Source organism: Sphaerodactylus townsendi, linkage group LG01 (genome assembly GCF_021028975.2).
Source record: "Sphaerodactylus townsendi isolate TG3544 linkage group LG01, MPM_Stown_v2.3, whole genome shotgun sequence".
Classification (NCBI taxonomy): domain Eukaryota; kingdom Metazoa; phylum Chordata; class Lepidosauria; order Squamata; family Sphaerodactylidae; genus Sphaerodactylus; species Sphaerodactylus townsendi.
The window spans coordinates 70583540-70596754 of NC_059425.1; the positions used below are offsets into that span (position 1 = coordinate 70583540).

The 13215-nt window shown below is 43.9% G+C and overlaps 1 protein-coding gene across 1 annotated transcript in view; it reads left to right on the forward strand.

Moving 5' to 3' along the window:
* The first annotated feature begins 757 nt into the window (after positions 1-757).
* The window catches only part of KIF6 (kinesin family member 6), a 182656-nt gene continuing 170198 nt past the window's right edge, over positions 758-13215 (forward strand). Inside the window, exons 1-3 of the mRNA XM_048517665.1 lie at positions 758-873; positions 8459-8568; positions 12206-12280. Coding sequence (XP_048373622.1) covers positions 808-873; positions 8459-8568; positions 12206-12280 — 251 coding nt within the window. The 5' untranslated portion in view covers positions 758-807. The remainder of the gene's footprint in view (positions 874-8458; positions 8569-12205; positions 12281-13215) is intronic.

The window sequence follows — 13215 nt, forward strand, 5'->3', positions numbered from 1 at the left end:
AGTGATAAACACATCCTCTTGACTTAAAAAGGGATTGTTTTAACCTTTAGGGACTTCATGCTCATAATTATTAGTTCTAGAATCACACCTTCCTATGGGATTACAAAAAAAGTCTAAGTATTATAGACAAGCTGCTGGTTTGTCAGATTGTTAGCAAGAATGCTAAACACGATTAGAGAGCTTAAGTGGATCCTTATCGTTTATCCGAACATCACTTTTCTGCCTGCCATATGTTGTAACATAACTTTGCTCTTTGTGATCCACTCCCCCCTCTCCTGCCATGTCAGCAGCTTGGTAGAAAAAAAATGTCTGGCATGGGAAAACAGTTCAAATTAAAAACACCAACAATCCTGAATGATAAATGTATTACTGAAAACCAACATATTTCACACACATTTCTTCATTACCCACTAACGCTGTAACTTTACTGCAAAAAGGGAATATTTTGCCAGAGTATTTTACCTACATTAAACCCTTTGTCAAGAGGCAGGAGAGGATACTAGAAGAAAGAAATCCCAAGCCGATAGAAAGAAACTCTCCACTGATTTCTGTCGGCGAAAATAGGAGGAAAATATATTCCCTGGTTGTTCATTAGAGCCTCCAGAACCATTTAAAAATAGGGGAAACCTCCCAACCAAACACCCTTAAACCTCCCCTGCCACCCGCATGCGCAGCTCACTAGACGCTTCCCAAACTCCGAAGCTGTGGCGCAAGTCATTCTGGGTAGCGTTCCATGGATACTGTTGCTAGGAGAGGCCTAGCGCCCCTTCGCCAGTCTGCAGCCGGCAGAAAGTTTAATTCATAGAGATGGTGAAACAAACGATCCAGATCTATGCACGGGTGAAGCCCCTGGGCAGGAGGCAGCCAGCGGGGGTAGGTTTGGAAAACAACCGATGAGCGATTAGTTGGGCAAAAACGCAAATGTGTGTTTTTAGGGAAAGGAGTACGGGTGGCAGGGAGCTATTCGTGTTTGTAAATACCTGGTCACGAAGGTGATGCAGGGAAGCTGATCACCCGAACCACGTGGTGGGGGAAATATTATGCTTTTGCCCATGAGGAGGTGTGGACGTGGGCTGCTTGGAAAGGAGGTGTGCGTAAGCTGCATTTGGAAAGGCGGACTCAGGCGACCACATGCCATTTATATGATTATTAATAAAGAGTTCGTTTCTGGGTGGTCCCCTCAACACCTCCATTCTAAAAGCAAGAGTTTTCACTGTGACCGTGGCAATGGATTGCAAAACGTAAAGTGGAATCTCCATGGTAGGAATTTTGCTGTAAAATTTAAGTCAGATTTAGAAAAAGAGAAAGGGACGTGGTCTGTGTTCATGGCATCACTTTCTAGAGTGGCTGTGCAGGGGATGTGAAAGGATTTTCTAAAGGAATAGCCCCCCCCCCCCCCCCGGTTGCCAGATGTTATTCTGATATGAAATCCATATCATGACCCGCAGAAACGTAGCAAATAATATATCTTTTCACCAGTGGCGTAACGAGGCAGCCCTGGGCAAACTGTAGCCCTGGGCAAAACCTGAGTTGGATGCCCGCCCCCCCCCCAACGCCATGGGTGGCCACTCCACCACGACCAAATTTTTTTTTGCACCAGGACATTGGTGCCTGCAGGGGGTGCATTTTTAGACATATCAGCATCAAAATTTCAGCATATCATCAGGAGACTGTCCTTATGCTACTCCCCCAGTTTGGGGAGGTTTGGTTCAAGGAGTCCAAAGTTATGGACACCCCAAGGGAATGCCCCATCCCCCATTGTTTCCAATGGGAGCTAATAGGAGATGGGGGCTACAGTTTTGAGGGTCCATAACTTTGGCCCCCCTGAACCAAACTGCACCAAACTTGGGGGGTATCATTAGGGCAGTCTCCTGATGAGACCCTGAAAGTATTGAGACTGTGCATTCAGAAATGTGCCCCCCTCAGCCCGCAACCCCCATTGACAGCAATAGAGAAAACTCAATGCAGAACAAAGATTCTTGGGCAAATTTCTGGGATGTTCCTGAAGGGGGCGCATTTTTGGATGTATTGGCACCAAAATTTCAGGGTATCATCTGGAAACTGTCCTGATGGGACCCCCCCCCCCATGTTTGGTGCAGTTAATTAGTTTTTCTTATATATTGTTAAGGTATGTAGCTAGTTTTTTCCTGTATACTGTTAGAGTGGGTAGGTTGGTCTGGTGTAGCCAGTTCTCTTGTTGGAGTGATAATATTAGATAGGATAATATCAGAATGGATAGATAATATTACTAGGTTTTCTTGCAACAGTTAAAGTTAGGATGGAGAAGTTTTGGTTTAATGTTGTACATTGATATAGTGTTATATATTGATACATTGTTAACATGTTGTTGTAAATGTATTGATACTGATTTATTGTTACTGTATTGATATTGTCCCTATATTGATATTTTTATATCTTAATGTTTTGTTAAAGTATTGTTGATTTATTGCTGTTGTATGGTGATATTTTGATATGTTTGTTAGTGCTGCTGTTATTGGTTTAGCAAATTGTTAGATTTGACATGTTCTAAGTTGCCATATGATCTTATTGTTAGATTTATGTATTTTATTAGTATTATTTTGTTATAATGTATCTTGTTTTTGTGATGTTGTTTGTCACCCTGAGCCCTACAGGGATAGGGTGGGGTATAAAGTAAAGTACAAATACACTTTTTGAGAACTTTCTTAAAAGAACCATTCATTATGTTCATGAAAGCAAGATTTATTCTAAACTTTTTTTCCTGTTGCACAAGAAGCCAGAGCTAGCACAACATTTGCAGTCCTAAATTTGTTCTAACTGAAAAAAAGAATAATGTGAAAGAGGGAAGGGGATTTGCAAATGATCAGAGGAACGAGGACAAAGAGACTGACAGGAAAGAGGAGAGGAAAGGAAAATAAAAGAACAGAAAGAATGTCTTTATTACATAAATAATTGTTGAGGATGGAAAGTCCCTGTAAAACTAAGAACATACTCCTCTGATTATTATTGTGAGTTCTACATGGTGTAATAGGGATAGAAGGTTCCAAAGCCATCACAACATAAGTGAGTGCTCACAAAATGCCTGCTTAGTGTTGTTTTTATTTACTTTATCTGCATATCTGCTGTAAGGGCTTGGGAGGAATAGGTTTAAGCAGACCAATCAATAGTTTAATCAGAAGCTTGGAACCGTCTGTTGAGGATATTGTAGTTGAGAATTTCCTGCATTGGCAGTGGGTAACTTGGACTAGATGATCTTGGGGAGTTCTTCTCTAAACGTATGATTCTCTTGGTGCAACCAAGGGCGAGCAGGTCTGTCCATAAAAAATCAGATCTAATTTTTCATCTTACATGATAAAATGTTTGGGAATAAATCTACCTGAACTGGTCGAGAGCCTTTCTGAAATCAGGTGCTTTACAGAATGGAAGGAGACTGTGTTAAAAGACTGAGAATTCATAAAATTAAACATGTTCTTATTGACAGTGCTTCAAATCCACAAACATTTTTGCATCTCTGTAACTCATTGCCCATTGTGTCTCCAATATTGTCTCTGGTCACGCTCAGTTTGTAAGGCCTGGCAGTCTACTGGGCCGGACCTGACTGGGCTGAGGCCTAATCTTAGTTATTCTAAGATGCTGAACCGCCAGTTGTGGGATAGAAGAGTTCTGAAGGAGTTGGAACAACATGAATGCTGACAAACAGGAACAACAATATTTCAAAGAAGCCTGGGAATTGTACCGTGACACAGTAGAAACCTCTGGCCTACACTGTTGTTGCACTTGAGAGAAGACAGCAGAGTAAGGCCATTTCCGCACGGCCCATTAACGACGGCCTGGGCAGCAGCGGCGACCTGACTCCGCTTCCCTCCCCCCAGGGCGGCGTCAGGCCGCCCTAAACAACAACCCTTTAAAGGGTTGTTGTTGGGAGGAAGTGTCTTCCCGGCGGCGCGGTGCAAACCGCGCCGCCGGGAAGACGCTGCTTCTCATCTCGCCCGCTCCGCGGTGTCCCTGCATTAAAATTGTTGCCTGCCTGTTGGCGTTGCAGCCCCGGCCACTGTCCTCCGACCTCCAGGGGTCGGAGGGCAGCGCGAAGCCGAGACTCGACGCCAGCAGGCTTACCCACGAGGACACCGCGGAGTGGGCGTGGGAAGAAAGGCCGCTGCCCGCGCGACCTCCGCCTGCCGCCTCGGCTCGCTGGCTTCGCCTTCGCAGCGGACGGAGTTCCCACGCCGCCAGAACTCTTGGCGGCGTGGGGGCGACTGGAGGCCGTGCGGAAACGGCCTAAGAGTTGGGGGCAGAGTACAAAGTGCCTAACAACTGGAAATATAGTTGGCCAGTTCTGCACTGAATTGTTTGCTGAGAGAGACTTGAACATACTGGGTCACCCAGACAACATTATGCTAAAGGGCTGAGGAGGAATAAATTCATTGAAGAGCTGCTAAGAAGAATTGTAGGTGCTGTAGTTGAAGACAGGTTGCAAGACTGAATACAGGTTGCTAGCCTTTATCAAACAACTGCCTATGGAAACTCCTGATGATAATGTTCGTATGTGTTCATAAGGATACAATTAGACGAAAGGGAAGTAAAACATCATTGCTCTGCTGTCTTTTAACCCCCTTAGATTTTTGTTTTGTTTTGGTTTTTTGATGGCAAGTCATATCTAACTTATACAACCTCTGGTGGGGTTTCAGGGGAAGAGACATTCAGAGGTGGTTTGCCATTGCCTGCCTGTACATCACAACCCTGGTATTCCTTGGAGGTCTCCCATCCAAATACTTGCCAGGGTTGACTCCACTTAGCTTCTGAGATCTGATCAAATCAACTAGCCTGGGCTGTTCAGATTAGGGCCATTCAGTTGTTAATTCCTAGTATATCCTTCCTATCTAAAATTGCCTTTTGGGACATTTTGTACCAGAATGGGGAAAAAAGATAGATCCAAGAATGCTAGTGCAAGATCAAGCTTTCTCTGAAGTGCTGGCTTGTACCATCCAAGAACACATCACCACCTACATCCCCTTTGCTAGCTCACACATCTCATGCACCATTTGCTGCCACTTCATACACAACTACACTTGCTCTAATGTTTTCTGATACAAATAGATTTACTGCTGCACAGAGAATGCTCTGATATGCCCCTTCATCTGCCAATAATCAGGAAGAAATTAGAGATACTCTCACTGTTGCTGGAGATGCTGAAAGCAATATGTTCATGCTGGTGGTGAAGTGTCATCAGAGGAGTTTTATGAAGCCAGCTTCTAAATTAGACAATACCTTTGAACATTTCCATTCCAATGGCCAATATTACATTTGATGCAGAGCATGCTTCAAGTTTCCTGACAGTAAAATTATTTTCCACCCCCGCAAAATAATGTAGGACTATTTACAGGACTGAGGCAATTAAAAACATTTGGAACAGTGTTATCACATGGAAAGCATTAAAATACTCCACCTGTCAACACTGATACCTATTGAGATATTACAGATTTCTTCTATGGGAAAAGAAATATGCAAGGACTATTGAAAACTGACAGACAAGTTGGTGGCCCAGAGGCATAAAATGAATACTCATTTTAAGTAAGCTAACCCAGGCACTGTGGTCGCCTCTCAGCTATGCCCCTCCCTGCTAGGTATGAGGTGCAGTTGAAGGACAGTGAGCCAGGCTCACCCTGCCTGCAATCTCCATGTGGAGGTTGCAAAAGGGGCCAGCCGGGTTCACCCTGCCCATAATTGCCACATGGAGTTTGCAAATGGGGCCAGCGGGGTTACCCTGCCCCCAACTCCATGTGGAGGTCAGGTGTGGGGCTGGCCCTGCCCCATCTCCATGTGGAGGATGGGTGTGGGGCTTGTCTCACCCAATCCCCATGTGAAGATGGGAGCAGCAAGGGCCCATTTGAGCCTGACTAAGGCCAGGCTTCGACCCAGCTCTAAACTGCAGCCTGCTCTCGTCTAGCTTTATACTGTTGGCTCCACCCCCAAACTCCATATTGGGTTGGAGGTGGGGCTTGGGGACAGAGTCAACATATAAAGCTAGAGGGTTGAAAGCAGTTGGCGTCAGTCTGAACCCAGCTAACCCAGGCTTGGATCTAGGTCTAGGCTGCAGCTTAAAGCTGGATCCAAGCTTGGCCTTAGCAGGCTCAAATGAGTCCTTGCTGCTCCCATCTGCATGTGGAGATTGGGTGGGTACATCCCCACACCTGCCCTCCATGTAGAAATGGGGGAGGGTGAGCCCAGGCTGGCCCTGCTTGCAATCTCCACATGGAGATTGTGGGTGAAGGGAACCTGGCTCATCAGCCTTCAACTGTGTCCAAGTCCCAAACTCCGCAGGGAGTTCCAGGGCACAAATGTACGTCTAAAGAAGTGGCACCTGGGACTTGAGACCTCCCTCTTTCCCCTTCCTCCTAGATACGCCAGTGTGGTGGTCTTCTCCTCCTGCATACTTATGGACTCTCAAAGAAGCTGACTCTGAATGCATACTCATTTCTTGCAAGGGTAGTTGTGAGTAGGCTAGCCTCTATTCTCTTCTTATAACACTGCTGAAGTGGATCACAAGACTGAGGTGGAATTTCAGAACTTGACCCCAAGTGCCCACATTGAATTTCTGCAGTTTATGTAGAACAATGACAGCAACAACCTCATAAAGACGTTGACTGAAGATACATTGGCACTGAGCCTGAGATGTGGTGACACTGAGGACTGAACCAGAATTTTCTGTCTTAATCTAATGCGATCTAATGTGGAGTCAACTGATCAAATCTTGCATGGACACCTACAAATAATTCAGTCTGTGAAGCTATATCTTCAAGTACTCAGATCCAGAGAACTTCAGGATATTGCATGATCCAACCACAGTTCCTTCCTTGCACTCCCCGAGCTTTTTGAGGTCAGGTGGACAGAGGTTTTTATTTTTTCACTAGTACATTTAGTCCTTGTATCCTGGCATTCCCTAGTCTTTTTCATGAAGAAGTCAGAGGAGAAGGCGGCTCATGAGTTTCTTGCATTCCTCATGGATACAGATAACCCGTTATGATCTTTCTGGCAGATTTATTTACTGCCTTCCCTAGGTTCCAGAAGCAACTGCAAGGAGATGATGTCACCATCTATGATACAAAGAAGCTGACACTGTTGACACTGAAAGAACAGCACTTTCTTAGGGGGTGGGTCAAAACTTTTAAGGATGAAGCTGTTACCCATGCAGATGGAATGGTGGTGCTGAAAGGAATTCAGCTGGCAAAAGAGCAGATGAAGAGGCTCAAGAAATACCACCAATATGTATCTGACAGGGGAGATGCTGGTGCTGCCTGTGATAAAGTCTTTAACTCACTTGTTGAATTCCTGCATCAGATCTTTGAAGCTGATGCTGATCTGTTTCTGATTATGAAACCATTTGGCACTTTGCAACCTTCAGCAAACCTGGAAACAGTTCACAAATTGCTAGGTACAGACCTCGCAACTAGAATATTATGAGATTCTTCGTGAAAACATGGTCCATTTTCTGGCATTACCTAAGCATGCAGAAATGTGATCATTCTCATGGCTCATATTCTAGCAACTGAGCCTCACAGTGCTGATGCTGAAGGTCTCATTAGTACAGGTGTCACACCGAAGTCCATAAACAAAAACAGAGTCTCAACTGAATCCCTCCTACATCTATCACAGTGTGTTGCCACTGAATGAAGGGGATCTAAGGGCAACAGTACTTCTATAGATGAATAAGTGAGAGCACAAAAGAATGAAAGAGACCACTAAATCAAGAGAGCAGATGTGGTTTAAAGGAATTTTCTCAGAGACTGGCAGGCAAGATTGCTCATCTCATCCCGTCCCAGGTGGTGATGATCCAACTGTCTTGAAACAAAGGGGATTTTGACATGACACAATAGGAGTTTTTTCCCTGCATTTATTGCATTCATAGAATGTTTCATTTTCAAAGTTCAATATAAGTTAATTGATACTTTTGACTAGTCTAAAATAGTTGATCACAATAATCAGTTAATCTATAATTATGAAGACTGAAGTAACAGTAATCATCTTAATTTTCTGTTTATCTTTTTTCTCATCCATCTGTCTTAAAAATAACCTTATTCTTTTCATATTGCCAACTGCACACAAATGATTTCCTAAAGCATATTTATTTTCCTGCTGCACAAAATGTGCCCTATTGCATGTTAGAATAAACCCTGCAGGATGGTGTTGTAAAAATGGGTCAGACTTTCAGCTGATGGGTGCAAACCTTTCTATAGCCATGATGTGTTCACCAAAGATAATGTGTAGTTTTGTCTCCTGCTTCCCTTTACAGTTGTCCTTGTTGAGAAGTATAGCCCATGAACAAAATCATGCTATTGAATCATTGTACTTATACTCTTATAATTTTGTAATTATTACAATGTGTTTTAATAATTTTTGTGGTCTGCGACAAAAGAAATAACATGGATATAAGTTCATTGATATAAAAGAAATGTACAGAGACCACATGTATATTTTACAGATATATTCAGCTACTGAAGATGAGACATCAGCTTTCAGTTTGGAGATTATTGTGCCCCGTGATTTGGCAGATGGATTTGTCAATAATAAACGAGAAAGCTACAAGTTTAAGTAAGTTAATATTCTGCAGGGTTTATTTCTGTGTAGTTTATTTTAGAGATTTTATATTGCTTAAATGATAGAACTGGCTAATTTCTAACTCCCCACCCACCCTAACTGCCAGTTTCTGTACTGAAGATGTTAATGCCTTCTGGGATGGGAGCTCTTGGAATGTGATCTGGACAAGCCTGAACCTCTTTGCCAGCATGATATAGTGGTCAAGAGCAGTGGACTGTAATCTGGAGAATAGGGTTTGATTCCCCACTCCTCCACATGAGGGACTCTAATCTGATGAATTGGATTTATTTTCATGCTCCTACACATGAAGCCTGCTACACATGAAGCCTACACATGACTACCTTAGGCTAGTCACAGTTCTCTTAGAACTCTCTCAGCCTTACCTACTTCACATGGTGTCTGTTGTGGGGTGCAGGTGGAAGGGAAGGGAAAGAGTTGTAAGCTGCTTTGAGACTTTTTGCAGTAAGAAAAGCTGGGTATACTCCAACTCTTCTATAAATACAACTCTTCTTTTTTTTAACAAGCCTTCTGTTGCCCTTTACCTTTCATCAAATCTTACGGTTCCATGGGCGGGGGGGGGGGGAATCCATCAGTGTGGATTTGGCCTCCCTGTGGCACTTGTCCTGGTGGAGGGGCAAATCCACTGGCGGGTGGCCACTGTGGCCTTCCCCAGTGATGGGATGCGGTTGGGATTTTGCACCATCTGTGCCCCTGCCACTGCTTCTAGCACAGCAGGGGTGGTCCAGGGGTATGGCTGGGGGAGAAACTGATGTTCATCAATTCCCTTTGTAGCCATTGACTCCATTGTGCTGGTGGCCGGAAATGCAAACATATGCCACCGAAAAGGTGGTATAAGTCTGTTTAGCCCAATGGGGGCTTTTTGGTGGCAGGGAGGCTGTTTGACATTTTAAGACTCCCCACACCGGCAGAAAGCCTCCTTGGGGTTTGCGGGGTGGTGCAGCTGCTGCACGCAGCCAGGTGACAAGCCCATTTGGTGGGACTGTTAGCTAGTAAGGACCAGAAAGAGAAAGGCTGTTATCCATTCAGCTCTTCAGGAAGAGCACCATGAGTGCGAAGATACCTTGGAATTAGTTGTCTCATGGTTTTTGGAATCTTTAGTAAGAAACCCTGGGAAACTACATTTCCTAACAGCTTGCTCGTGATCCTGACCAGGATTTCAATGGTTTATATAACAAGGGTAACAAGGAATAATGTGTTTGCATTTCAATATCATTGAGCCGTTGACAAACCAAGACTGTTGCTCTGCGGATACCCTATTCTAATAGGTGCATAGCAGGGACGTAGGTATAGATTTTTCATGGGGGGGTTCAGGGGGGCACACCTCCACCCACCCCTAGGGCATGGCCACGCCTCCCCAAGCCCTGCCCCTGGCCTAGGGCTTATAAAAGCAACTCTCCGAGGTCAGGGATGGCAGACTCCCCTGCCCTGCCCTCCCCTGCTCCTCCCCTCTGGGCAGAGGCATAGAGGGAAAATGGAGCCTGGTGCAAAATCTGAGTTTTACGCCCCCTCCCCCGGGCAGCCGCTGTGATGCTGGAATCCACCCCCAAACAGCATCACTTTCGATGGTGTTTAAACTAGAGAGCCCAAATTCTCCTTTTAAATCCACCTTAAAAGGAGAATCTGGGGTCCCTAGTTAAACAACATTGAAAGTGATGCTGTTTTGGGGTGGATTATCCCCCACCCTGAAACAGCATCACTTTCAATGTGGCGTAGTGGTTAAGAGCAGGTGCATTCTAATCTGGAGGAACCGGGTTTGATTCCCTGCTCTGCCACTTGAGCTGTGGAGGCTTATCTGGGGAATTCAGATTAGCCTGTGCACTCCCACACATGCCAGCTGGGTGACCTTGGGCTAGTCACAGATTTTCGGAGCTCTCTCAGCCCCACCCAGCTCACAGGGTGTTTGTTGTGAGGGAGCAAGGGCAAGGAGATTGTAAGCCCCTTTGAGTCTCCTTACAGGAGAGAAAGGGGGGATATAAATCCAAACTCTTCTTCTTCTAAACTGAGGACCTCATATTCTCCCTTTAAATCCATGCCTAAGGGGGTGGATTTAAAAGGAGAATCAGGGGAAATTTGGGGAGTGCCTGCTTTCAGGGGTGCAATTGTTACCACCTAGGTTTGGTGAAGTTTGATTCAAGGGGTCCAAAGTTATGGACCCTCAAAGGTGTAGCCCCCATCTCCTATTAGCTCCCATTGGAAACAATGGGGGATGGGGCACCCCCTTTGGGAGTCCATAGCTTTGGACTCCCTTGACCACAAAGCCTGGGTGGTATCAATAAGAGACTCTCCTGATAGTACATCCCAGGTTTGGTGAAGTTTGGTTCAGGGTGCCCAGAGTTATGGACCCTCAAAGATGTAGCCTTCATCTTCTATTAGCTCCCATTGAAAACAATGGAGGATGGGGCACTCCTTTTGGGAGTCCATAGCTTTGGACTCCCTGGACCAAACTTCACAAATCCTGGGTAGTATCAATAAGAGACTCTCCTGATAATACATCCCAGGTTTGGTGAAGTGTGGTTCAGGGGGTCCAAAGTTATGGACCCTCAAAGGTGTAGCCCCCATCTCCTATTAGCTTCCATTGGAAACAATGGAGGATGGGGGCACCCCCTTTGTGAGTCCATAACTTTGGATCCCCTGAACCAAACCTCACCAAACCCAGGTAGTAACATCAGGAGAGTCCCCCAAATAATCTCTGAAAGTTTGGTGCTGCTAGCCCAAACAATGCGCCCCCTGAAGGCCAAGAACCGAAAAAGCACTAAAATGTTTTAAAAACCCACAAACGGGTGGGCAGAGCTTCGGACATGAATGGGGGGGGGGTTCAAACCCGAGAACCCCCCCTTACCTACGTGCATGGTGCATAGGGTCAAACTTGCATAGATAAGTTGAGCCAAGGATTTAGCTTTGAATAGTCTAATTGTAGACTGGATAAATCCATCCTCTTGTGATCGAAAATATCTCAGAATTGTCTGTGAGCTCCTTTGTGCTGTGTGTATAACTGATTGTATATGGGCCATGGGTGCTACGAGCCCACTGCACAGAGAATGGGCTCGACATATGTCTTCCATGTGTAATGGGTCATAGAGACCTTTTCAAACAGGGTCTGTTACAGGCATTAAAACACACCAAGCTGATAATATTCAGCTATTCATTTGTATTAGGTAATGGAAGCAAGCCACAATTGCTTCTGAAAACATTTGGTCCTTTTCTAAAATAACTTTTTTACTATTTTCTTAAGAGAAGGAAGTGCAAATAAGTGGTATTGTTGATAATGTTCTTTAATTCTAGGGTTGCTTATGCAAGTTTCGGAGTAAAGCCATTTGGAAGCACTGATCCCCATGACAGTAGTAAAATACAGTTTTCTTTCTCTAAGCAGTATTATTTTTATCAGAAGATTTTATTTGTACAGATTTGGTGAAAGCAACAGTGTTTACAGTCTTTTGTGGATACAATAGCACAACAGCATAGTGTGGTAAAGACTACAGGGAAAACATTGTGTTGGGTTATGCAAGTCTACTGATGTAAACATTGACTTAGTTACAAACAGATTTTTTTAAAGAATATGAATCAAACAGTGTTTTAAGATTCTGGATGACTAATTGTTTATAATTTTAAGGTTTCAGAAAGTTTTTGATCAGGAAGCAAAACAGGATGACATTTTTGAAACTATTGCCAAGCCAGTTGCTGAATGGTAAGTTTGATTCTTTTAAATGATCACCTGTGTGAGATTTCCCATTAAACCCATGGCTAATAATAACAACTACCATCAATGTTTGGAAAGCTGTTTATCCATTCAGTAGTTTCTGTTAGGCAGTGTTGTGCAGTGGCTAGAGTGTCAGGCTAGGATCTGGGAGACCCCACTCTGCCATGAAAGCGTTGCTGAGTAACTACACACTTTCAACATAACCTACCTCATAGAGTTGTTGGGAGGATAATATGAAGGAGGCAAAATGATGTAAACTGCTTTCTGCTTTGTGTCCTCATTAGGGAAAAAGGTGGGGGATAAATGAAGTAAAAGAAAGAAGTATCATTCTAACATTTAGTGATGTTCAAGGTAACTAAAGTTTTGAAGCAGGAAAGACATTATGCAGATAGCTTCGCATTTGGAGGCAATAAATTCTAAGTAACCAATGATCAGAACAGGCAGTCATCATCTCAACTGGCTGTTCCTTCTTTGCAGCAGATCCATCTGGCTTGCTTTTTCCTTGGGCCTTTTTCCATTGCCATGTCATAGCTTTTGAATGGCCTTCTAGAGGCTGTATGTCAAACCTCTTCCCTATTAGCTTATTGATGGGGCTGTTATTTTGAAAGGCATTCTATTGAGAACTGTTGACATTTTATCAACATTCATGGAATTTCTATTACTGCAACAAAGGAATTGAGATTATTGTATTTTATTGTCCTAATTTTATTATTTATATGCTGCCTTTTGACCCAGATAGGGTCCCCAAGCAGGCATGAAAACATTCCATCATTAAAAATAGCATTTAAAAATGTATATATAAATGTTTAACATTACAACAAAACAGATAAACATAGAAACACACACAACCAGGAGAGAGGGCCAACAACAGTTTTATTTGTGGCATGTAAATAAAACAAACAAACAAAAATCTTCATTCACTG